The sequence below is a fragment of the Fusarium redolens genome, assembly GCF_020744475.1.
Source record: "Fusarium redolens strain MPI-CAGE-AT-0023 chromosome Unknown BKA55scaffold_6, whole genome shotgun sequence".
Taxonomy (NCBI): domain Eukaryota; kingdom Fungi; phylum Ascomycota; class Sordariomycetes; order Hypocreales; family Nectriaceae; genus Fusarium; species Fusarium redolens.
In genome coordinates this window covers 1,011,616-1,034,351 of record NW_025763669.1, presented here as the reverse complement: position 1 = coordinate 1,034,351, position 22,736 = coordinate 1,011,616, and the positions used below count along the sequence as shown (strand labels likewise).

General features: G+C 49.3%; 7 protein-coding genes across 7 annotated transcripts; 3 read left to right on the top strand and 4 right to left on the bottom strand.

Annotated features, from left to right (window-relative positions):
• Positions 1–215: 215 nt before the first annotated feature.
• On the top strand, positions 216–2,045 carry BKA55DRAFT_592735 (uncharacterized protein; the record flags this gene model as incomplete). Its single annotated transcript, XM_046195435.1, has 4 exons — positions 216–333; positions 385–674; positions 706–1,151; positions 1,181–2,045. 4 exons carry the CDS (start codon positions 216–218, stop codon positions 2,043–2,045), a joined length of 1,719 nt encoding a protein of 572 aa, XP_046050981.1.
• Positions 2,046–7,824: 5,779 nt separating this feature from the next.
• Positions 7,825–9,557, bottom strand: BKA55DRAFT_508434 (major facilitator superfamily domain-containing protein; the record flags this gene model as incomplete). Its single annotated transcript, XM_046187430.1, has 3 exons — positions 7,825–9,272; positions 9,324–9,349; positions 9,403–9,557. 3 exons carry the CDS (start codon positions 9,555–9,557, stop codon positions 7,825–7,827), a joined length of 1,629 nt encoding a protein of 542 aa, XP_046050980.1.
• Positions 9,558–10,587: 1,030 nt separating this feature from the next.
• Positions 10,588–11,088, bottom strand: BKA55DRAFT_688427 (3-demethylubiquinone-9 3-methyltransferase-domain-containing protein; the record flags this gene model as incomplete). Its single annotated transcript, XM_046199208.1, has 1 exon — positions 10,588–11,088. The coding sequence occupies one exon, from the start codon at positions 11,086–11,088 to the stop codon at positions 10,588–10,590; it is 501 nt and encodes a 166-aa protein (XP_046050979.1).
• Positions 11,089–13,465: 2,377 nt separating this feature from the next.
• BKA55DRAFT_688426 (uncharacterized protein) lies at positions 13,466–14,514 on the top strand (the record flags this gene model as incomplete). Its single annotated transcript, XM_046199207.1, has 2 exons — positions 13,466–13,941; positions 13,992–14,514. The coding sequence occupies 2 exons, from the start codon at positions 13,466–13,468 to the stop codon at positions 14,512–14,514; spliced, it is 999 nt and encodes a 332-aa protein (XP_046050978.1).
• Positions 14,515–15,473: 959 nt separating this feature from the next.
• On the bottom strand, positions 15,474–17,930 carry BKA55DRAFT_507905 (uncharacterized protein; the record flags this gene model as incomplete). The annotated part of the gene is made up of 4 exons (XM_046187371.1): positions 15,474–15,856; positions 15,906–17,473; positions 17,537–17,748; positions 17,886–17,930. 4 exons carry the CDS (start codon positions 17,928–17,930, stop codon positions 15,474–15,476), a joined length of 2,208 nt encoding a protein of 735 aa, XP_046050977.1.
• Positions 17,931–19,339: 1,409 nt separating this feature from the next.
• Positions 19,340–21,380, top strand: BKA55DRAFT_564015 (uncharacterized protein). The gene is made up of 5 exons (XM_046192451.1): positions 19,340–20,031; positions 20,083–20,107; positions 20,160–20,196; positions 20,246–21,114; positions 21,174–21,380. Exons 1-5 carry the CDS (start codon positions 19,514–19,516, stop codon positions 21,270–21,272), a joined length of 1,548 nt encoding a protein of 515 aa, XP_046050976.1. The 5' UTR covers positions 19,340–19,513; the 3' UTR covers positions 21,273–21,380.
• A 164-nt stretch (positions 21,381–21,544) lies between these two features.
• BKA55DRAFT_537815 (uncharacterized protein) lies at positions 21,545–21,910 on the bottom strand (the record flags this gene model as incomplete). The annotated part of the gene is made up of 1 exon (XM_046189967.1): positions 21,545–21,910. The coding sequence occupies one exon, from the start codon at positions 21,908–21,910 to the stop codon at positions 21,545–21,547; it is 366 nt and encodes a 121-aa protein (XP_046050975.1).
• Between the last annotated feature and the right edge of the window lie 826 nt (positions 21,911–22,736).

Sequence of the window (22,736 nt, the reverse complement as noted above, 5' to 3'; positions counted from 1 at the left end):
CCAAAACTGGCTTCGAGATATGCCCCCAAGAACAATGATCTTGGTGGGTTTTGAATGTCCTTAGGGAAGTGCTCACCAAGATGTCAATTATAGACCTCAACCAACAGGCGATCGGAAACGGACTTTTGTATGATCCATAACCAAACAATCCAACTGACCATGTAATGACACCTCTCGGAATTCTCGCATTCACGCGAGGATAATTTCCCTGGAAGATGCAAGATGCAGTACGCCCCAGCGAGCAGGCTGTACGTGCCATGTATGAACGAGGATATCGAATATGGTCCAATATTCGAGATCTGGCGTCCGACAATGACCCGCTTATCAGCGACTGTCTATCAAGCATACAAACAGCATTTCCCAAGCACCCTTAATTTCTCAAAGGCATCAAGATCGATCAAGTCTTCGCCAATGTTGCTATAATTCGAGGAATATCAATATGGGCTGCTACAGGCGATATGAATCATATACCGCATTTTGATCAAGAAGCCATATTTCAAGTAGTTTGGGACAAACCGACACAACTCAAGATCGACCCAAGTCTTCAAAATTTGAATGCAGCTTCTGCGAATGTTCTTGATGGGCAGAAAGACCATATCTCAATTCTTATCCGTGCCTGGGCATACATCCTTTCAGCACGTTGGACAGAGTTGATCCATCCACGGGGCACAACTGTCTCAGTCTGGACCATACCCCATCAACCAGGGCTCGAAAAAATCCTTGAATCCTGGCGGTTCTTCCACAGTGGCTAATATTGGCGAAGTTGAAGACGATGCTGCTCAATGGTGGAGTGCTATTCTGTCAAACGATGGCGGCTGGGACGCAACTATCCAGGGCCTTAACGGCAAACTCCTGTATTCTCCGTGGTCCATACGACCGCTGGACGGGCCATTTACTATCGCTGCGGAGATCATAACCAAAAGCTGTGCAACAGTGCGTACTCCTACATCATCAGCTGCCGCCTGTGGTTACTTGTCTGACTACTGTTCTCTCCATCGGATCGAAGATCAGAAGCAGGCAGCCTTGATGGCCGCTCTGCTAATACCAGTTGCTAAATACGATGGTAGGTCTATCGAGTTATCAAGGCCAGTGTTGTCTTATGGGAAAGATAGGAGAGAATCCAGCTGCAGCAAGCCATATCTCATAGATGGGTCTCAGCTCGACAAGCTCCTTACCTCAGCTGCAATCCAAGGGGGATGAAAGCACTCCTATGCAGCATCTTTTACGAACCCGATGTTGAATGCAACGTATGTGGTATTTGGTCACAAGGTTCCTTTGCATTCTTGAACCAGTTAAGCGATGGCAAGGCTCTTTTACGAACCCTCATCAGACGCGATCCGGGCATTGGTGCCCTTTGGGTCGGTGCCTTTATGACAGGTGCCCACCACAAATGTTTGCGAAGGGCTCAAGCAGCTTGGCGGGATATAGACCTCAACGTAGCAGCCTGGACGGACACGTCCATGTCTTTCATTCAAGAACCGATCTCGGCTTCTGCAGGCCTGGAAGGTCAAGTTTCTCGTGCAGACGAATGTCGTTTACTATACCTGAGCCACAGCAGTTCCTATACCAGCTCTCCCATTGTTGCCTTTCAACCATCTGGGTTCACAAGGCTGAGTGATACTAACTTGGATGTCCGTGAGCATGTGCTTTGTGGAAAAGATCACCGTCTTGTGTTTATCAGATTTGCATGGGTATCTACGGACCAAGCAACGAGGAAGCAAGGCTCCCAAACTGCGACATCGTTTCGCTTGAAGTGTAGTCCAACGATCAAGCTTGACGGGATCGCTGATATTGATTACGACGATATTGATTCGGAGGATGAAGACTCAGAGATGGTAACACGGAACATATTCACATGGCTACGGGGAGAGAATGGATTCCCTGTGGCTGAAAAGGAAATTCGAGAGCATCCTTGGATTGATAATTTGGAGGATGACGACGACGGTGACGTTCCCGATAAAAGCTATGCCGGCTCTATAACAGGGATTACAGGTGTTAGTAGATGGTTGTTGAAAGCATCAACTCAAAGATCAAACTCAATATGAGCAGACGTAGGATTCAAACAAAACAAACTTCATTGCTACACGGCCCATATAGTGACGCAATTTCCGAGATATCCGCATCCAAGGCAAATGGTATCAGAATCTCAAGTTCCCGTAATTCGATTCATATCGAGCCGCGTCAAGAGCAGAAATCATGTTGATATTGATTACGAAGGATCATGAACCCCCATCCCGTTTCATGAAACAGAAACAAGCTGATTCAGAAAAATAGCAAACAGGATGAGAAGCTGCAGCTACGTAAATTAAAAATGCGGCGATCCGGTCGTGCAGTAATCATAGCGGGATCTCACGAGTGGCTCTGACAAGGTAAATGTCATCCAAGCGTGGTGAGTAGCGCTGACGCATTGATTCAATCCTGGGTTCGAATCAATTTATATGAAAAATCATCTCATCACCGAAGTGCATCCATCCGTGTGTATGTATGTATATGTGTGTGCCGCTATGAGCCTCAAAGGATTTCCAAGAAAGTTAGTTATAATCCTTGTTGACGGAAACAGACTGGCCATGCTACTAAAATAACACTCTTTGATACAAACACTCGGAACATGCCTATTACTACACCATGTCCCCGATGTGAGACGGGGGCTGTGTTTGTTTCCAGGGAAAAGGGTGAGGCGCAATTGCAGCATCTTCAGGAAGAGATTATGCTTGTTTTGAGTGTAGACGAAAGAGTGCTATTCGTGTGAAAACAGAGACAAAGCGCATGAACTCTACACCTCAATTCGGGTCGTGGAGTCGGTTCTGAAACAAGGGCGAGGCAAGGTTGGGGAACCATGAAACTTGGTTTTGATTCATCTACAGTAAGAGATGAAGCGCTTGGACCAGGGTCTTTTTAAACATCACCAATCTTTTCATCTGTCGTCCAAGGGAAAGGTTTTTAAAAAGGAAATATTTGCGGAGTCTAAGTCCGATATGTTACTTGGCATTGTTTTGTATGAGAAGTGAGTTGAAAGAGGCCGAGAATGTTGTAAGTGGTTCAGGTTGAGATCGTCAAAACAACGATGCAACTGAACCGAGATCCGAAAGTAATATTATCAATATCATGATTTAGTACTGTAATACAATGTTTACTCGTATTTCTGATATTCCCGTCATATGGAAAAGCAAACGATAAACCCTTGTCTCCCCCATGTCTCTCGTGCGACGTTAAAACCCCACCCCTTGCAACATCCACTTTATGCATATTCCCATGCATCGCATCCCTGCATACGATCCTTTCTAGAGTGACCTTAGCCTGACAATTATTCTTCCGTTGAACCTCACCTCATCCATCCACTCCGCATTCATTTTATTTCCATCCAACCTTGGATCTCGTCACATCACAAACAACGAATCTGTTTGAACGGCAAATTAAATTACTAGGAGGATCGGCACTGGCCCGAATAAACAACTTCAAACTTAGCTCTTCTCTATAATCATCATGGCTGTCTCATCCATATTGTCTGCCAGCAAGTGCTGGCCCGTCCTATTTTTGGATCTGGCGGGAATAGTTTCACCGTTATACAGTCGGCCGTATACCAACAAACGGTGAACGCCTGTTGATTCCAAAAGTACCGAGGCAACCGAATAGAACCATCAACAAGTCCCCAACGTGAGAGAACTATTTGTCTTGGCTGCCATTGGCTACCGGATAATTCATCATGACCAGATGGACGGTGACAGGGGCCTTGAATCCCTCCACTATCTGCTGAGGACGCGAGCCTTGCATCTGGGGCCCATGCTATTCCACGTCTATCATCCAGTCCACAAGGCAACTCGCTCTACGGCCTCGAGCCAAATATGGTAATGTCTGTCCAAGCTCAGTTATCCACTTGCTTCCAAACCACGTCTCGTCTATACTGATCCTAGAATCTCGCTGAATCAAGGCACATGAGGGGGCGCCTACATATCCATCACGTCTCATGTTGAGGCCACTTTAATTAAGTCCCGATCGATGTCAAGGATGTCCGTTTACTCCGCCACCCGTCACAGTTTGACGCTGGGGGACTTAATACTGGCAGGCGAGATGCCTCCTTAAAGACGAAGCTCTCGCTGCTTCTTTGGAGTCCAATTCTTCACATTCAACTCTCATTCATTCTCTTTCCGTTTTGTTCCCAGGTTTGGGCTTCTTTTCTCAGTCGTTCTCTTCCGACAGGTGCTTTGGTCGCCTTTTTCCAAGTTAACAAAACATTGCTCTTTGATAGAGCATTTTCACTCTTTGCCAAATCAACAAAACACCAAACCAATTCACGCCCTTCCGATTTACTTGCTTCACCATGTTCATGCGCAACGTTCTTATCGCGGCTGTCAGCCTGCAGGCTCTCGTTGAAGGTGTCATTGCCCAGGAGAAGGTCACTCTCACCAGGACTGTTACTCGCCAGAAGCCAAAGACTACCGCTGGCAACCCTTATGAGGTGCCTGATGTTCCTGAGGTGACCGTTGTTCCCACCTCTTACATCACTGACGGAACTACCATCTTCGTTGACGAGACTGTCACTATTCCTTGCTCTCGATGCACAGCTTCAACTGCTGGTGATGCCGACGCTGAGGTCACTTCCGAGGTCATCACTACTGTCATCACCAGCGATGCTGGCAACGTTTCTGACCAGACCGCTGAAGTGACTGTCATTCCTACCTCTTACATCACCGACGGCACCACCATCTTCGTTGACGAGACTGTCACCATCCCTTGCTCTAAGTGCACTGCTACTTCCACTGCCGGCGACGCTGATGCTGAGGGTACCTCTGAGGCTGTTTCTGAGACCGTCTCCGAGTCCGAGGCTCTCTCCACTGCTGAGGCCACTACTTCTGGTGATGCCGAAGCTGCTGGTACTTCTGAGGCTGTCTCTGAGGCTACCAGCGAGACCGTTTCCGAGGCTGCTACCACTGAGGCCGAGACTCTTTCCACTGCTGAGGCCACTGACTCCGGTTCCATCACTGAGCAGACTGCTGATGTGACCACTGTTGTTCCTACCTCTTTCATCACCCGTGGTACTACCCGCTACGTCAACCAGACCATCACCATCCCTTGCACCAAGTGTGCTGGCGGTAAGACCAAGACTGCTGCCACAGGAGTTGTTGGCGAGACCACTCTTGACACCTCCGCTGCTCTTGAGACTACTGGAGCTACCCAGGACGCTGTTGAGACCTCTGCCGAGACCTCTGCCCTTGTTGAGGAGACCACCGATGTTGACAACGCTACTCAGACTGCCAACACTGCCACTGATGAGGCTGAGGCCAGCACTGAGACTGAGGCTCCTATCCCCACTACTATCATCCTCACCACTGGCAAGGGACAGAGCACTGTCGCTACTCAGCCCGGTCCTTTTGCTAACACCACTGTTCCCGCTGGCGCCGAGACCACCGGCTCCGACGAGCTCCCCGGTGCCGTTTCTTCTGAGGCCGCTACCAGCAGCGCTGTTGTCAGCAAGGTGAACAAGCCTGTCATCGTTGTAATCCGCGAAGTTACCATCTTCCACCGCACTGTCGTCATCGGTGCCGCCTGCCCTCCTGTCAAGCGTGGCAACAAGGGTGACTTCGTTGTCGGTACCGGCTCTGACGAGAAGACCTTCCCTGAGCTCGGCGAGGCTCTCACTGATGCTTGTGACAAGCAGTTCAAGGACTGCTCTGAGAACGCCGGAAAGAACTTTGAGGTCTCTGATTGCCAGAAGCAGCGTGAGATCTGCCGTGCTGATGCCTCTTCTACTGCTAAGGCTCCTACTCCCATCACCAAGGAGTCCACTGAGACCGCCTCCGTCATTCTTCCTTCTGACGCTGAGGTCACTGGCAAGACCAAGCCTGGTGTTGGCGGTCATGTTGTCATCTCCACACGAACCCTCACTGTCTCTGAGTCTTGCGCTATCTCTGATGGTACCCCCGTCATCGAGGGCCCTACCTCCACCGGTGCTGCTGAGACTACCTCCGATGCTGAGGCCGCCGGCTCTACCGCTCTCGGCGCCGAGACCACCGCTGCTGCTGAGACCTCTGGTGACTCTGAGGCCGTTGGCTCTACTGCCCTTGGCGCTGAGACCTCTGAGGCTGATGAGACTGTCACTGCTACTTCCTCCGGTGTTGTTGTTATCACCATGACCAAGTCTGATGGTGAGATCAGCACCACTGCTATCACGGTCTCCAACGGTGTCCCTACTGGCACTGGTGTCGTCACTGTTCCAGGCGAGGGTGAGAAGACCACCGTTGTGGTTCCTCCCGCTGAGACTTCTGAGGGTGCCATCGGCCAGGACACTACCGTCCCTGCTGCTGGCGAGACTGTTATCACCAAGACTGTCACCAACCAGATCACGTCCTACGTCACCGTTGGCGTCAACACCATGACCGTTGGCGTCGAGACTGTCACCCTCACCAACCAGGTCACTGAGACCGTTACTGTCCCCTGTGGTGCCGGCAAGGAGACCGCCAAGGTCATCACCTCAGTGGTCACCGCCTGCCCTGCCTCCACTACCCTGGCCACTACCCGTGCCCCTGAGCCCGAGACAGTCTACGTGACCGCGACCGTCGAAGCCGCCCGTCTTCACAGCGACGTGCCCGCTCCCGAGCGTTTCCGCCGCATGCTCGGCTTCTCCTGGTAAACAAGTGCAGCTTGACCACAGTTTTCATTTTTCGATTCAACTTCACACAACTTTGGGATAAAAACAACACACAAAGGTTTTAGAGTGTAGGATATTTGGGGGGAGGAGTTCTTTTCAAAGGGCGGCGACTGTCATCCTCCCGCGGTCACACTTCGGTCTGTGACTGGAAATTTTGTGATTAGGGAGGATGACGGTACGAAGAGGAATGAGAAATATTGAGATTTGGAGTTGAAACTTTTTTTTTTTTTGAGTCCCTTTGGTTATCTTCATGTGCTTATGATTTTGCCTGCGGGCGTGTAACACGATGTACGTACCGCCTGGATTAGAGAATACAGAACGCCATTTCATGCGATTTTAAGTCGCTTGCCAGTGAATGATGTGAAGAAGAGTGAGGTGCAACAGCCTTTTGTAGGGAATAGAGATACCATATCAGTATTATGAACCTAATGGCTTCTGGGCTCAATAATCATCCATTACACAGCAAAATCAAGATGGAGAGCATTATATCTTGTTCATATTATATGCTAACCAAGACTGTAATAAAGACCGAATAGTATGCCGTCTCCGTATTCAAGCTCATGGAGCTATATACAACCCTTCCCACCAAAAAAACACAAAACGCCCACAGAACTCGCCAAACGATAGCGTAACAAGCATTGTCGCCGCGAGCTCTGGTTCAACACACTATCCGCAAAGCGATGGCGTAGAAGCACTTTCGCTGCCGAGGGAAACGGGGAAACTCGTAGGACAGCGTGTACAAACGCTGATGGGGTATCATAATAAATAGCAAAACAGAGCGTAAAGATAAAAGTAAAATGTCAGAATAGTCCGATGGGGTAATGCTCGGAGGGTCTGAACTTGCGGGGGGAGCAGGATGATAGCGCTGAAGCATTGTCACCAAGCTGCTCGCGAGACCAGGAGATCCTCCGAGCATAAATCGTTGTCGAGGCCGTCACATTAGTGGTATGTATATCAGGTTGAAGATGTGGCAACGCCTCGAGGCGTAACGATCGATCCCTACCGGATGAAGGTGAGAAGTGAATGTCGTCAAGGCAAATCATGAGTGAATAGCCATGTTGATACAGGCAGCTGAATCAGCAGGTTGGGCTACCGCCAGCTGCTCAATTGGGAGTCGTCAACCAGGGTAATTGTTGAAGATGCAGTCCAGGCGGGCGAATCCAAGGAGTCCCGTAGATTTAAACGCGGCTCGACTTCTTCCAAGGAAGAGATCGGAAACCACGCTCCTGACCCTCTCGTCGGGCTGCGCCATCTTCAAACTCACTAGCCGAGTCTGACTGAAGCTTGCTGCTGGCTGGGTTACCAAAGTATGTGAGAAGAGCCTTCATCGCGAACGAGCTGAGAATGCTCATGCACAGAATTCCAATCATGGTATAGTTGCTCTTGCGGTACTGGTGAGGGCCGGGGGCGGCGTCCTCAGGCCAGCCAGTGTAAAGAGCATAAGTTGTCATGACACTGCCCAAGTTGCCGAGACCAGAAACGAGAGCAGTCGCAGCAGCAACTCCGACTTCACCATGGCGCTTTTGGAAGATCTCAGAGCTCCAGGCCATGCAGATGGGGACAGTAGGACCAAGACCGAAACCGACCATAAGAAGACCTCCATATCGCGCCCAGCCGTTGTTAGTTGCCAGAGTGGTTGTAAGAAGACCGGAAATCTGGATGCAGACAGCAGCGGAGAAGAAGTAAGGGCGAGATCGGTGGAAGCGGTCTGAGATAGGAGTGACGATGAGAATGGCGATGAGATCCATAATCCAGATTGGCGCAAAGAGCAGACTCACTTCGACGCCGCTAGCCTCAGGTCTGATGGATGCGATGATAACGGATCCGTACATCTGGGTACCTATGCCGACGCCGACAACACCGAAATACATCATAGTCAGGGGCCAGAGACGCCAATCGATCAGAACAAGACCTAAGTCCCTAAAGTTCCAGGGTCGAGCGTGGTAAACACGTCGAAGGTCGTGGTAGTGGATAACAGCGTCTTGACCCTTGAGAACTTCAGGGGTAGCAGGGAGCCACTTGAAGATACCAGTCTTGGGTCTGGTTTGGCCAGGTGCAAGAGGACGGTCGGGGAGCCACCACAGGAGGATAACGCTCAGAACGACACCGACAAGACCATAAACCATAAACATCCAACGGAAGCCCACAATGCCTCTCTCTCCATCCATGAGTTGGAATCCTGCAGACACGAGACCAACAACGGCGGCAGAAACTTGAGAAGCAGTGAAGTAATAGCCGATTCGCTGTCCAGTACGCGAAGGAGGGTAGAACAAAGTGAGATAGAAGGCCATACCAGGCCACATGCCAGCAATGACGAGTCCAAGCAAGAATCGCAGCAACTTGACGCTCCAAGGATCGTTGACAGCAGCAAAGCAAGTACCAATAACACTGGTAGCAAAGACAATGCGTGCCATCCAAAGACGAGGGCTGAGCTTGCTCATGATGAGGTTGGAGGGACAGTCGAAGATGACATATGCGACGTAGAAGAGGGCGAGAGCAGTCGAGACATCCTTTGGAGTCATTCCAAGGACAGTCATGAGATCGTGTCCCTTGTCCTTGTTCATGGTTTGAGCAATTCCAATGTTGGACCTGATGGCTGAGCAAAGGAAGTAGAGGACCCAGAAAGCTAAGAACTTATTAGTGTATGGTTTCACAGAGAATACAGGAGGGGACTCACCAGGAATGATACGACGATCAATCTTTCTATAAGTTAATTGGTAAGTATATATCGATTTGGGAAGAGACTGGTCACAAACCTGTAGATACGCTCTACCGTCTCAACGTCATAATCACCCTCTCGGGCATTTCCCTCTTCCTGATTCTCAAGCCCAGTAGAAGCAAGATGGGGCTTGGACGCGGGGTCATCATGCTGGCCACCACTGGCGAGCGAGCTATGAGCTGACTCTGCCATTGGAAGTACAAGACTTGAAAGCAATGGAGGAGCTTGCTATAAGTCTGGCGATGATTTGAGTGACAGTGACAGCAGCAGATTGAATAGGAAGAGAGGCAATGCCAGTCGAGAGGGTTTTAGTAGTAAAAACAAAAGTAAAGATGAAGAAGAAACTGATGTTGAGGGGAAGAGAAAACAGGAAGAGGGTGGAGGGGATTTATTAATGGAAGAAAAAAAGTTGAGGGTCCGAATCGATTATTGGATGAGATCCGTGGTTTGTGAGCCGATCTAGGCCGCTAAAACCGATGCAGATTTACTTTTGGGGGATAGCTTTTGCAAGTTGGGGTAGCTATAGCCCACTAAATGCGGCTACTTAGAGCTAATTATCAACCCTTAACCCAACCCTTCTTGTTGACCGTAGGCTTTGCCAACGTGATCGGCTGGTTTTTACTCACTCCGGACCCGAATATGAAGAGACACAGATGATTTTGCACCAATCGAATTATTGGTGTTCTGAAGACATCAGAGGAAGGTGAATGATTTAGAGGTGAAAACTACGTCTCAACAATTGTAGATATAGAGCTTCAATGCTCTGGATACGACACGGCCCGGTAAGAGCCGCTTCGGTATTACCACCGTATAAGAGCTTCTTCGGCAATCTACCGAGTCCAACACCGACGATCGGAACAGCAATAGTCATTGAAACTTGTATAAAATGACAGCGTGATCTCTGTTAGCCTATCTTCGGCTGAAAGGCAACGTCTGGTATTCTAGAAATGCTCGGTGCAGTCCGGAGTACTCTCGGCTTTGCAGCCGTTGATCTGATGTCTGGGGGAAGGCAAAGTGCCTGCAGCTAGGGTCCAAAGAATCTTTTGACCAAGACAGTTAAGTCCAATCATAGGCTCAATCTTCACACACTTTCCAAATGATAATATCATATTATAAGACCTGGAGACATCTTATGAAACTCAATGAATGGATACTATGATAAATATCACTGCTAGGAATGGAGTACATCAAACTGACTACTGACAACTTCGCCTGGTGTGCTTCAGCCCTTGAACGCCTTTTCCAACTCGGCAATATCAAACTTCTTCATCTTCATCATAGCCATAGTCGCTCTTCCAGCAGCACCTTTGTCCTCAGATCCCATCATTTCCTTGAGAGCTGAAGGCACAACTTGCCAAGCAACGCCAAACTTGTCGGCCAACCATCCGCATTGTTGGCGGGCCTCATCACCACCTTCACCGAGCTTCTCCCAAAAGTGATCAACTTCAGCCTGATCCTTGCAGTCGATCATGAGGGAAATGGCTTCGCTGAATTTCCACTTCGCTGGACCGCCATTGAGAGCGACAAAGGAACGGCCTCGGAGCTCAAATTCGACGACCATGACCCTTCCAGGTTCTTGGCCGTGTTGGTCTTGGCCGGCCGGAGTGTAGCGTTGGATGGTGGTGATCTTGGAATCAGGGGCAAAGATTGAGACGTAGTGGTTTGCTGCTTCTTCGCCTTGGTCCTCGAACCAGAGGCAAGTAGTGAGTTTTCCGAAAGACATGGTGTTTAGTGATGATCGACTATATGACAGAGTATTGAATAGGGTGTGGGTATGATCTTGAGGACAAGAGGAAGAAATCACATCTTCTTTATAGACCTGTGTCGTTAATCAAACCAACACCGTGAACTCCAGTGGCTTGTGTCAGAAGTATTGTTCACATATTGAGGCGTAAGACTTGGGTCAATAATCATCAAGGGTTAGCAAAATACAGGAAATGCACAGATGAAGGCTTTCACAACATAACACAGCAAACTGTTGGAGCACCGTGAACAAAGGCATTTGCTGTAAGCCACTTCATCTAGAGGCGTTAGTTATCGCATTGTCAAGCCAATTGTCTCTGTTGGGTCTGAGGACTGAGAGCGGGGAAAGCTTCAGCTTCAGCATAAGACGGAAGACAAATGTCCGACATGAGATTATTGGTGTTATACAGATAGCATTCCATCCTCTTGGACCTCAACCCTTCAAACCATTATGTGGGCAGAAAAGATGATGAATTCGTGGGGTTGAAATTGCTCAAGGGCGAAGGTTAAAAGAAACCTTCAAATACGAGCCTTTTTATTTCTTCAATTGATAGACTCTGACAAGGTTCTTGAGATCAGCTCTGATCGTCGTAATAAACCAATAACGATACGCATAGTTCGTGTGGCTCATCGCTCATCCTCGCAAGCTCAAGCATTAGCTGCTTCAGGCCTGGCCCTGGTCAGGTTGTATCGTTGAACCTGAGGTTCAACCTCATATTTCTGGTGTAAATGCACAAATGCCTTAGAACTCAGATCGTTCCTTCCCGTCCCCTAATCTAGTCTACCTAAACAACAAGGCGCCCGAATCTCCAAATTCTCACCCGTTTTCAATTTCCCCTCTCTCAACACTCAAAACCGTTATCACCAGGGAACATTTGCGACTCAAATGTTCTCGAATCAACAGAATCTTTACTCGTTTATCGTTACGGACTGACTTTCATCTTTAGCTCGCCAATGCCTCACTGGGGATTATCGTCGTCACCACCAGCGTCATCTGCTTGTGCCACCCACATGCTGGTGCTCTGATACATACGCAACAACTCCACGCCAAACACCGCGATACGCTGGAAGTCGCAAGCCTGTCGCAAACTAGCATTGATTTAGACTACCAGTCTAGCAAGCCGCGATATGTCGCGTCCAAGACTCAGTGGTCTAGACGTTGATACATTCATCCCCTTTGATATTGTTCCCGTTGGACAAAGCTGTCCACTTTATGCTCGACTGTTGCCACCTGGAAAATAAGGTTGTGAGGCCTCACAACCAAAAGGACCAACACCAACCTGGCACGATGAGTCAGGCACCTATGAGAGACTAACTTGGACAAGGCCGGCCAGTCATCGTAGCTGCCTTGATTTATCTGATTTTCTCATGCCCAATAAGCACTATTCGGAAACAGAGATCCTTCACTGGAACTGTTAGCGACTTCACGGATAGCAGCCTGACGCCTATTGAGTCCTAAGAGCCAGGGTCACACAAGTCACTTCTAAGTGCACGTCACGGACTTGAACCTGGAAAATCCTGGCAGATGATACGAATCCTCCAATAAGCAAAGTTGGCTTAAATCCAGAGACTGTGAATAAGATCACGAGATCCTATCGGAATGCATCTACAAAGGATCCATAGACGCGGCCCGCACAGCCTCATGTCTAACTATACTATCTTCGAGCGAAGATCAGAAAAGGCAACGAATACGATTAATGGGCGGACACACAAGAAAGTCTACTTGCGTGCTGTTGGTCGTCGTCGTAGCCTTGCATTTCTCCACGCCTCCATTATGCGACGCCACTAAAAGAGGCACGGCGCGTGAGTCACGATTTTAACGCTTCCGCATAAGTCCAAGGACTTTGCTTATTATGGGACCTGCCGTATCGAGTCATCGTTACCCCGTTGTCTGCCTGGAGTACAGTCAAATACTAATAAAGTCGTGTTCGCAACAAACTTTAGCTCAACAATTCGGATCTGTCGGCGCCACAATACTTGCTTTTGCTGAGCCACGCATACGCGATGTCACGTGGTAGCTTTGACTAATCCTACCTTCTCGTCATATTTTACTCCACCTTGTTCTACCCGTAGCCTCCCGCTTTTTCATACCAGAATTTTCAGGCCTCCAACCTTCAAGCTTCATTCACCATAACCAACCCGAACCGAGCGAGTAGTCATCGGCATAACGATTTACTATTACGCCTACCACTCAACACCAACTCTCGCATACGACCCTTTCTTTATAAAGCACAGCCTCGCCTTCGACCACAAGCACCGCTTTTAATTCACGCGCCCCCCGATTACAAACTCCTGCGACCGCGATTTCTGCGTCGCCTCCGATTGTCGCAAAGCAACATCAGTCACCCACAGGCACCATGAGTGTCGCATTCGAGCCTCGAAACTTCATCCATGATGGGAGCTATCCTCCCATCGGCGACGACCACGATCATGGTGCGGACCAACGATTTACAGACAGTGATGTAGCCGAGCAACTCAGTCATTACACAACTGAGGCGTCGATGCTTCCGGATTCCACAGGCGTTCTTGGAGATGACAGAGGGATGATGCCAGAGGACGCTGCTGCTGTACAAGAAGCAACCCGGCTCGACCTAGGACCCCACACGTTCCCATCTCCGATCGAGGCCGCTATGCAAGCACCATCACTCGATCCTCTACCCGACGACAAAGATCTTTCCCCGAGTATCGAATCTCCTCCTCCTTCTTCTTCTCGAGTGAAATCCATTCCAAAGCCCGAGAGAGAAGCAATCAAGGGCGCGGACGGCAAATTTCACTGTACCTTGGACGACTGTAAGGAAGAAGTCCGAGTATTTTCGCGTAAATGCGAGTGGAAGTAAGTTTCCCGTATCCGCACTTCATAATATTTTGCTAACTATTTTGCAGCAAGCACATGGACAAGCATGAGCGACCGTATCGATGCCCTGCCGAAGGATGCGAGAATCTCCCTGGTTTCACCTACTCTGGCGGTTTGCTTCGGCATGAACGCGAGGTTCATGGCAAACATGGAGGGCCCAAGAACACGGTCAACTGTCCTCATCCTAACTGCAAGCGACACACCGGCAAGGGATTCTCAAGACAGGAGAACCTGAACGAGCACCTACGTCGGGTTCACACCAATCCTGATGGATCTACTCCTACCGAAATCGTTCAATCACCTGGCGATAACGACAGCGAAAAGACGGGCATGAAGCGCAAGCGTCACTCGAGCGAGCAGGCCACCGAGGAGCTGACCGAGCTCAGAGAAGAAGTCAAACGCCTGAAAGAGGAGAATGAGAAGCTGAGGGCTGAGATGAACCAAAACTCCCAGCATTCTCTGTCTATGATGGCCCAGATCGCTGAGTTGCAGGACGCTCTGCGTGAAGGTCTCGGACATTCCCTGGGAGCTCCCACTGCACAGATGATCTAGAATCCAATCTTGCGCCTGGCAGTCCCCAACTTGAATTTACCATGAGCAGAAGATCAAGATCTGATGAACATGATCACACGCGGTCTGGATCAGACAAATCCCTGGTATTCCCGCGAAGTTTCTTTCTTCACAATTCCTTTTCCTTTCACTCTCAACTTATACACACTCCACTCGGCGTTCGGCTCTATGCATGGGGCTCATGGTTTCACATCAAGTATGAGTCCTGATTTGACTCTTTGCACTTTTACTCTCAATTTTTTTTTGGCACGGCGTTTATTCCAAGGTACTGGAACTGAAAGAAATGATATCCCCCTCCTATTTGATACACAACCGCAATGCACACGCAAAATTTATATGATCAATGAAAGAATGGCAGATGGATTAGGGGCTAGGAAACGGGATCGTATACCTGAAAGTATGCATGAGAAATGAACCAATGGTGTCGGACGGTTGAGCTTCTTTATCTGTAATATCCCTGTAATATATGCTAGACGGATGCTGTACACATCCTTTTTCTTCTCATATCGAACGCTATTGGCGTTCTCATGTTTCAAATCAAGCTCTTCGTCCTCTAAACTCTCTCCTTGGCTTTTTTCTGTGCTCGTGATGCTATGACTCTTATTTCCGGAAACTTCGGTAGAGTGGCAAAGACACCGCAAATTGCTTCGTAAGCTCATACCAATACAGCTCAGCATGTCTTCCATTTTGAACCCCGAGTTTATGCACTATGTACCTCTTCCCCATGAACGCATCCTTAACCCAAAATATACATAGCTCCTGTCTTCCCTTCTCTTTCTTTTGGGAAGAATCATGCAGCTCCGCTTTGCCCGCTTCATATATACATTCGAACCAGGTCTCATGCTGAGAAACCAAATCGGTACAAGGTAAAGTTGGAACTACTTTCAAGTAGACTTCATCGTGCGCCGACAAAACCCGCATCTGCAACCCCTGCTCGTTCTCTAGACGGCCTGCACGTAACTCGCAGGCACACTTCCCGTGACGCCCGCCTTCTCGACCTCGACCCAGCCATCACCGGGGTCATCCTGCACAAGGACGAAGCGTTCGCCTTCGGCCATGGAGTGCTCTGACTCAGCCTGTGCTGTGTATTCGTATAAAGCTTCTACGTAACGGAGCTTCTTTGCGCCGCGCTTGGGCGCTACTGCGGGGCCCTTCTTCTTCGTTGATGGTGCTAGGGAGGATGTTGTTGAGGTGGAATAAGTAGATGATGGTCGGGCTGCAGGAGCGGGAGCAGCCGGTGTAGTGACGGTGGTAAATTCGACGTATGATGATGGAACAAGGCCTTCCTTGTAGCCTGCGCGGACCTTGACCCAGCCGGAGCCGTCTATGGTACAATTAGATATGTCACTGAATCGCTCAAGCTATAGACTTACCGTCAGGTTCCAGCAGTACCACATCCCGGCCGTCTTGTACTGTAAGTTCACCGTCACCACTAGCTTCGAATGCATACAGCATCTTGCCCTTCTTCTCCTCCTTCGCGCCACCATTTGTCTCACCAGCGCCCGAACCTGTGACATAAGCTGCTGGCGGAGGAGCCATGATTCTGTTCTTGCGCAAGGTGCCAGATGACTTGGCCGAAGATATGCTTGGTCGTCCTGCGTCTGGTGGTGTCTCCTCTGATGGGCTAAGCTGCCCAGATATGGACCCCGATAGAGATGGGCGCGCTGAGTGAGAGCTTAGAGACGTCATGGTATTGGAACGGGTGAGTTCGGGTCCATCTGAGGCATTAGAATGCACCGATGTCATCGTAGCGCTGGGCTTGAGGAGCTTATTCGCGGCATCCTGGCGTTCGGCCTTGAGTTTCTTGCGCTCATCTTTGGACTGTTCGCCAGGACAGTCAGGGGGAACCTTCATCTCACACTTGCTATGACATGTGTAGCCGCAGTCTCGACAATCGAATCCCTTTGCGCTCAGTCCCCAAATTCTCTCCCCGCACAGGTCACAATTTGTGGGAATCTTGAACGTTTGACTCTTGAAGTTGTGGTTTTTCGCACCTAACGTCACATCACCCACCACAGATGTGATTGTCGATGTTTCGACTTCAGCCGTCAGTCGTTGTCGGTCAATAGAATGCAGATTTTCCTGCATTGAGAAGAGTATGCGAACAACTTCCACCTCGTCCTTCTTCTCTTTTCCTTCCCTTACTCGTTGCTTGAGTTGTTTGAGACTTTCAACCTCTCTTCGCTTCTTATCAACCTCCCTCCGTAGTTCTCCTAGTTGTGACTTGGACTTGCCCAAGACATTGCGCAAGAAGACCTTTGCGGTCTCGTCAACTACCATGGTACCATCATCGTGCCAAACCGGGCTGGCTTCGAAATGCTTATCGGGCGGTTCGTTGAACGCTCCCATATTGTGTTGAATATACATCATGGAGTCGAGATGCGGCAAGTTCCTCTGGATCTCGGTACCCTGGTGTTGGACCATACCGTTGCTCTGTTGCAACATGTCAGACTCGAGGTTGGTCGCGACTGTCCAGAGACTGTTCAGCTTCGTCGTTCGAAACTCGCTAAGATCCTGTAGACTATCCATAACCTCAGGTACATATTCGTGGTAATATTTCTCCTTCTGCTTGTTCGTAACATTGATCGCAATGATATAGGTGTTCTTGGCGTTGTTCATCTCGAATAGCTGTTGTTGGTAGGCATTCTGAGCCTTGGCCTTGTCATAATGCGACTCGGTCTTCTTACGCTTAGACTCGACCTCTTGGCAGACAGTGTCGTATTTACCCTTTGTCTTGGCGAGTGAGGCATATGAAGCATCGCGCTCCTGCTCGAGCTTGGTGGCATAGTCGGAGTGTCGTTTGCGCAATTCTTCGAAACGGCCGCCAAAGAACTTGAGCGGCTCGGCGACCTGGGAAATAAGATTGTTGGCGTAACGGTCATGTTCGTTGGCGCGGGATTCGAGCGTCGTAAGCTGGGTTGTCCATGTGGTCAAAGAAGCACTGTAGTTGTCGCACAGTGATCAGCGTGTTTTCAAGCCAACTCATGGGGGATTACGTTCGTACCTCTCGAGGGAGCCGGGCGTCATGGCAGGAGTGTCTCCTACACTAAGCTGGGCCGTCTTCTTGTTCTTCTTGTCAAAGTACTTCTTAGCAAGTGCTGTAAGCTTTGCGCTATATTCCTTCTCGATGGCTGCGCGCTCGCGGTAGAATTGCTGTATATCTTCAAGCCAGGCGATACCATGACCGAGCCATGCGTTCGCGGGTTTGAAGCCATCCTAGGAAGCTGTCTGTTAGCCATGCGAATGTTGAGAGAGCAGGTGAAAGGAGCTTCCAATGCAGGCGCAAGACAAAAAGGAGGCCGCGATGATGAATTATCAACAACAGGCTACCGTTAGCCAAGTAGGCAACCAACCTTGAGCTCTGAGCCAAATGTGGGCATCGCGTCCACCTCAGCCATGATGGGCAACGTATGTATTCAAATCGATCTCAGGAGCGAGGGGTAATCGGTCGGCGCGGATGAGACGGAGACATGTACGAGATCGCAGAATCGAGGCCGAAGATGTGTCGAGAGGTAATAGCCTGAGTTATGAAATAAGCTTAGAATTGGTGGTTATTTGTAAAAGTGAGGTTATAATGGACAATGACAGCCAGCGATAGCGGGGGAAGATAAGGCGCAGCTTATGAGGATACAATAACTAAAAGGTAGTTAACTACAATTGAAGAGTAGACTAATGAAGAAGGAAGAAGGCGCCGCCGCACCGCGCCGCGTGGGCAGCCGATAGAACGCCCGACCCTGCAGGTATGGAGTAGGTGGTCAGTTTAGGCTCTAGCGCCCCTAATTTGCAGCATTCAGAGCCTAAAACCCCGCCGATGAAGAAATATTGGGGGCGCCCCCATCATGCGCCCCAGCTCGACGCCAGTCTAGGAATTGATGGAGAGAAGACGAGGAGGGTTTCATTGACTTTTTGAGCAAGCCCAAGACCTTTCAATTTAGGCTTGGGAAGACTTTGCCGATTTCCTGTCTGAGCCGCATGACACTTTGTCAGAGTCGCATTCATGTAGGTTCGATAAAGCGCCCCACAGTCGGCCATTGGTCTTGCCAGGCGCCGCGCATTTTCATTAAGCTTGCTCGCTCATTTCAACTTCACAACTCCATCATAACAGCACCAACCATATCAGCTCATTTAATCACTTACTATTCACCATTCTGTCTCTCGACATCCCAATATCAAAATGCTTCCAAGATTCTCTCGCTCAATCTTTACCTCACTATTTCGACGATCGCCGCCTCCAAAGCTCCTGGCGCCTCCAGCAGACTCTCATCTCCGGGGCCAATACCCCTCTACTGAGCAGATGCAGCGACACTTGTACGATAGAGCTATTGCCAAAGATGCCGCTAGTAAGTCTTTTTCCTTACTATAGCAAGCCAGTAACTCACTATCTAGTTGCCAATATGCCCTGGTATAGAAGAATGTTCCGCCATCCCATCTAGGAGATGCTCCAATATGTCAGCTCGGCTTGCGGTATCTGGGTAAGTTTCTTGGTATAGACATATCAATATGATCCTAATTTTATTTTAGTCGGTTTAGATACACGTTCAGGAACCCATAGCAGCAAAGTTCTGGACAGTCTGGGAGTTCCTATATAACTTATTATAAGTTCATCTAGCATCCCAGACACACTCTACTCCTCTTTTCAGCAAACACTACGGTTTTACTATACAATAGCGATTAAATATGAGCGCTACTATGACACACCAGGGTGTCTCTATTAAAGTACCAGGGAGAGATGGATTTATACATAGCTTAATACAAGGATAGCGTCTCTCTTACACAAATCCGGGTTGGCGTATTCTTCCACGTGCCTTATTCCTAAAATTCGCCTATGCGAAACTAAAACTATCAGACCGTTATTACTATCTAAAACCGTTCTCTCAACTCTACTTCTTCATCGTCAGTTGTTGTCCTTTCAGTCATTATCGTGTCTTTTCTTATCAGCGATACCCCTTGCCAAGACAAACCTCAATCTCACTTAATCACCATGGCACTCACACTCCAAACAGCCATTGACAAGAGCAATCCGCTCGCAGCGGCCATTATCGTGCCATCTAAGCCCGAGGCTCTCACCATTAGCTACTCCAACCTCGAGACCGACGTGTCCGCCTTCCAGCGCAAGCTCGCCGATCTCGGCATCACAAAAGCCGCGCCCGTATCTATCGCGCTTGTCAACTCGTACGAGTTCATTGTCTCTTTCCTTGCTGCTTCGTGGCAGCGCGGTATCGCGGCGCCTCTTAACCCGGCTTATAAGCAGGATGAGTTTGAGTTCTACATCCAAGATGTCAAGAGCGCTATTGTGCTTGTTCCTAAGGGTGCTTGGGCTGCTGGTGCGGCCAGTGTGAAGGCTGCTAAGAAGTTTAACGCTGCTGTCGCTGAGTGTTATTGGGACGCTGCCAAGGGCGAGGTTGTGCTCGATGTCAAGGATTATGGTCTTCTGAAGGGTAAGAAGGAGAAGGTCCTCACAGCTGAGCCTGATGATGTTGCTCTTATCCTTCACACCAGGTAAGTTCTCATGATAACTATGATATAAGCCCATAACTAACAATTTGATAGCGGTACTACCTCGCGACCCAAGGTGGTAAGTAGACTTACTTGTGATTCTCGTTGACAGTCTATACTCACATGAATAGGTCCCCCTCACTCACCGTAACCTGACCCGAACCATGAGTACGCTATACTACACCTCCTTTCACCCCATTTACTGACTCTGCCATAGACAACATCAAGAACACATACCAACTCACATCCAAGGACCGAACCATGCTGGTCATGCCTCTGTTCCATGTCCACGGCCTTCTCTGTGGTCTCCTCGCTCCTCTCTTCACCGGTGGCTCCATGGTCGTTCCCACCAAGTTCTCCGCCTCGGAATTCTGGACAGATTTCAACACCCACAAGGCTAACTGGTACACTGCCGTTCCCACGATCCACCAGATCCTGCTTAAGAACCCTCCTCCAAGCCCCAAGCCCGAGATTCGCTTCATCCGATCATGCTCCAGCCCTCTGTCACCTACCGTCTTCCAGCAGCTTGAGGAGACATACAACGCCCCTGTTCTTGAGGCCTACGCCATGACTGAGGCTGCTCATCAGATGACATCCAACCCTCTTCCTCCCGCCAAGAGAAAGGCCGGAACTGTTGGTATTGGCCAGGGTGTTGAGGTTAGGATTCTCAATGAGCAGGGTGAGGAGGTTCCTCAAGGCTCCGAGGGTGAGATATGCATCATTGGCGAGAACGTTACCAAGGGATACCTCAACAACCCTTCCGCCAATGCTTCTTCCTACCACAAGAACGGTTTCTTCCGAACAGGCGACCAGGGTAAGAAGGACGAGGATGGCTATATCATCATCACCGGCCGTATCAAGGAGCTTATCAACAAGGGCGGCGAGAAGATCAGCCCCATTGAGTTGGACAATGTCTTGACCCGTCACCCCAAGATCAGCGAGGCTGTCAGCTTCGCCATTCCCGATGAGGTCTACGGTCAGGACATTGGTGTTGCTGTTGTCCTCAAGAATGGCGAGAAGTTGACTGCTGAGGAGCTCAAGGCTTGGGTCGCTGAGCGATCTGCCAAGTTCAAGGTGCCCAAGAAGGTGAGTTTCTCTGAAATACGCTCAACTCATAGAGGGCGCAAGTGCTAACAGTGATTTAGATCTACTTCACCGAGATCATGCCCAAGACCGCAACTGGCAAGATCCAGCGAAGAATCGTTGCCGAGACCATGATGAGCGCTCCCAAGGCGAAGCTGTAAATGTGCTGTTTGTTTTACAGTCGCATAGATTTCAAGTTTAGAAGATTACAGGAAGAGAGTCTAGAAGAAGTTGGATAGAAATTGTTTCCAAAATTGATAAAGCATCGCTATTTAAATGCGGCTAAAATCGATTTATCCCACGCTGTCTAGCATGTTTATTCCCTGGTCATGATCGTGACCAATGACCTCCACCATTCCCCTCGTTTTATATCCCGTCCCGTAAGATGCCGACAAACTCCTCCACATTAATCTCATATCCGATATCTTTTCCCTTAATCGTATTGTCCATCATGATCCGCAACCTCAATAACATCATCGTCATCGTTGATGTACAGCCGACTATCATTCCTCTTCAATCCGGGCTTCTCAGCACCCGGTGCATGAACCTTTCTGTTCGTCACAGTATGTCGCTCAACCCAAGCCGCTGTGCCATCAGCTGCCTCCCATCGCAGCGGTGCCTTGGTAAGTGAGTCCTTGGCGTCTCCGTCCACGGGCTTGGCGCTCGCAGGGTCAACGCCTGCTTCTTGTGCTTGGTGAAGAAGTGCAGCGTTGGCGTCTTGAAGATCAAGAAATACAGAGGTGATTGTCACGTTGGACTCTGTGTCGCGCTGCAGGAGGATGTAGACTGAGGGAGCCATGATAGGCTGGTTCCGTAGTTTGTATGGGGATGGGAGGTAAGTGTGGTTTCCGGGTAGAATGTATGGCATAAGTTGTTGTGTGTAATTGTGTGTAATTGTTGAGTAGTAGTGGTATGTTTGTTCAATTGTGTGAGTATGGTTGGGAAAAGAAAGAGAGTGAAGCTGAGATATTATATCACATTCAGATCCCACCTCATGCGTGCACGAGCCTCCACTGACACAATCCAATTGCCAGGTGACCTAACCAGCATCTACTAAGGTACAGACGCATCTATCTTAGACCCCTCCCCCGCCAGCAATTGCGCGACTTCTGGCTTGTCATAAGTGGTGTGACTGCTCATGAGGCGAGAGTATGACCAGGTTTAGCAAGCAAGGCATATTACCTATTCAGTTCTTCTCGAGTCCGTTGCGGCCGAATTCACTTGCTTCATCTCGAGGCCTGAGATCCCCGTGGGGGGCGAATTGCGCAGTACGGAGAACCAACGCCGAAGCTTCGGAGCTGAAGCGGAGCCAGCCCGGGTTTAACGACTCCGGTCCGTCCGGTAGTCGCCGATTGAATCAAGTTATGATGTAAGTTTTGAACCCATGATATGAAAAATTCTGTACCGCCAAGTTGCGAGCTGAGGCATAGATAGAACCTCTTCTTTCATTGTAGTCTTCATCCCCAGATACAGTGACCCCAGAAATCCATCATGGCACGATATATCCACCATATCCATCTTACTAGCAAGGATGATACACAGCATGATGACATACGATGCAGACGACCTCAACAAAACGAAAGAGATCTCATCATAATGCTCAGGCCCTAGAAATGCTACAGGTT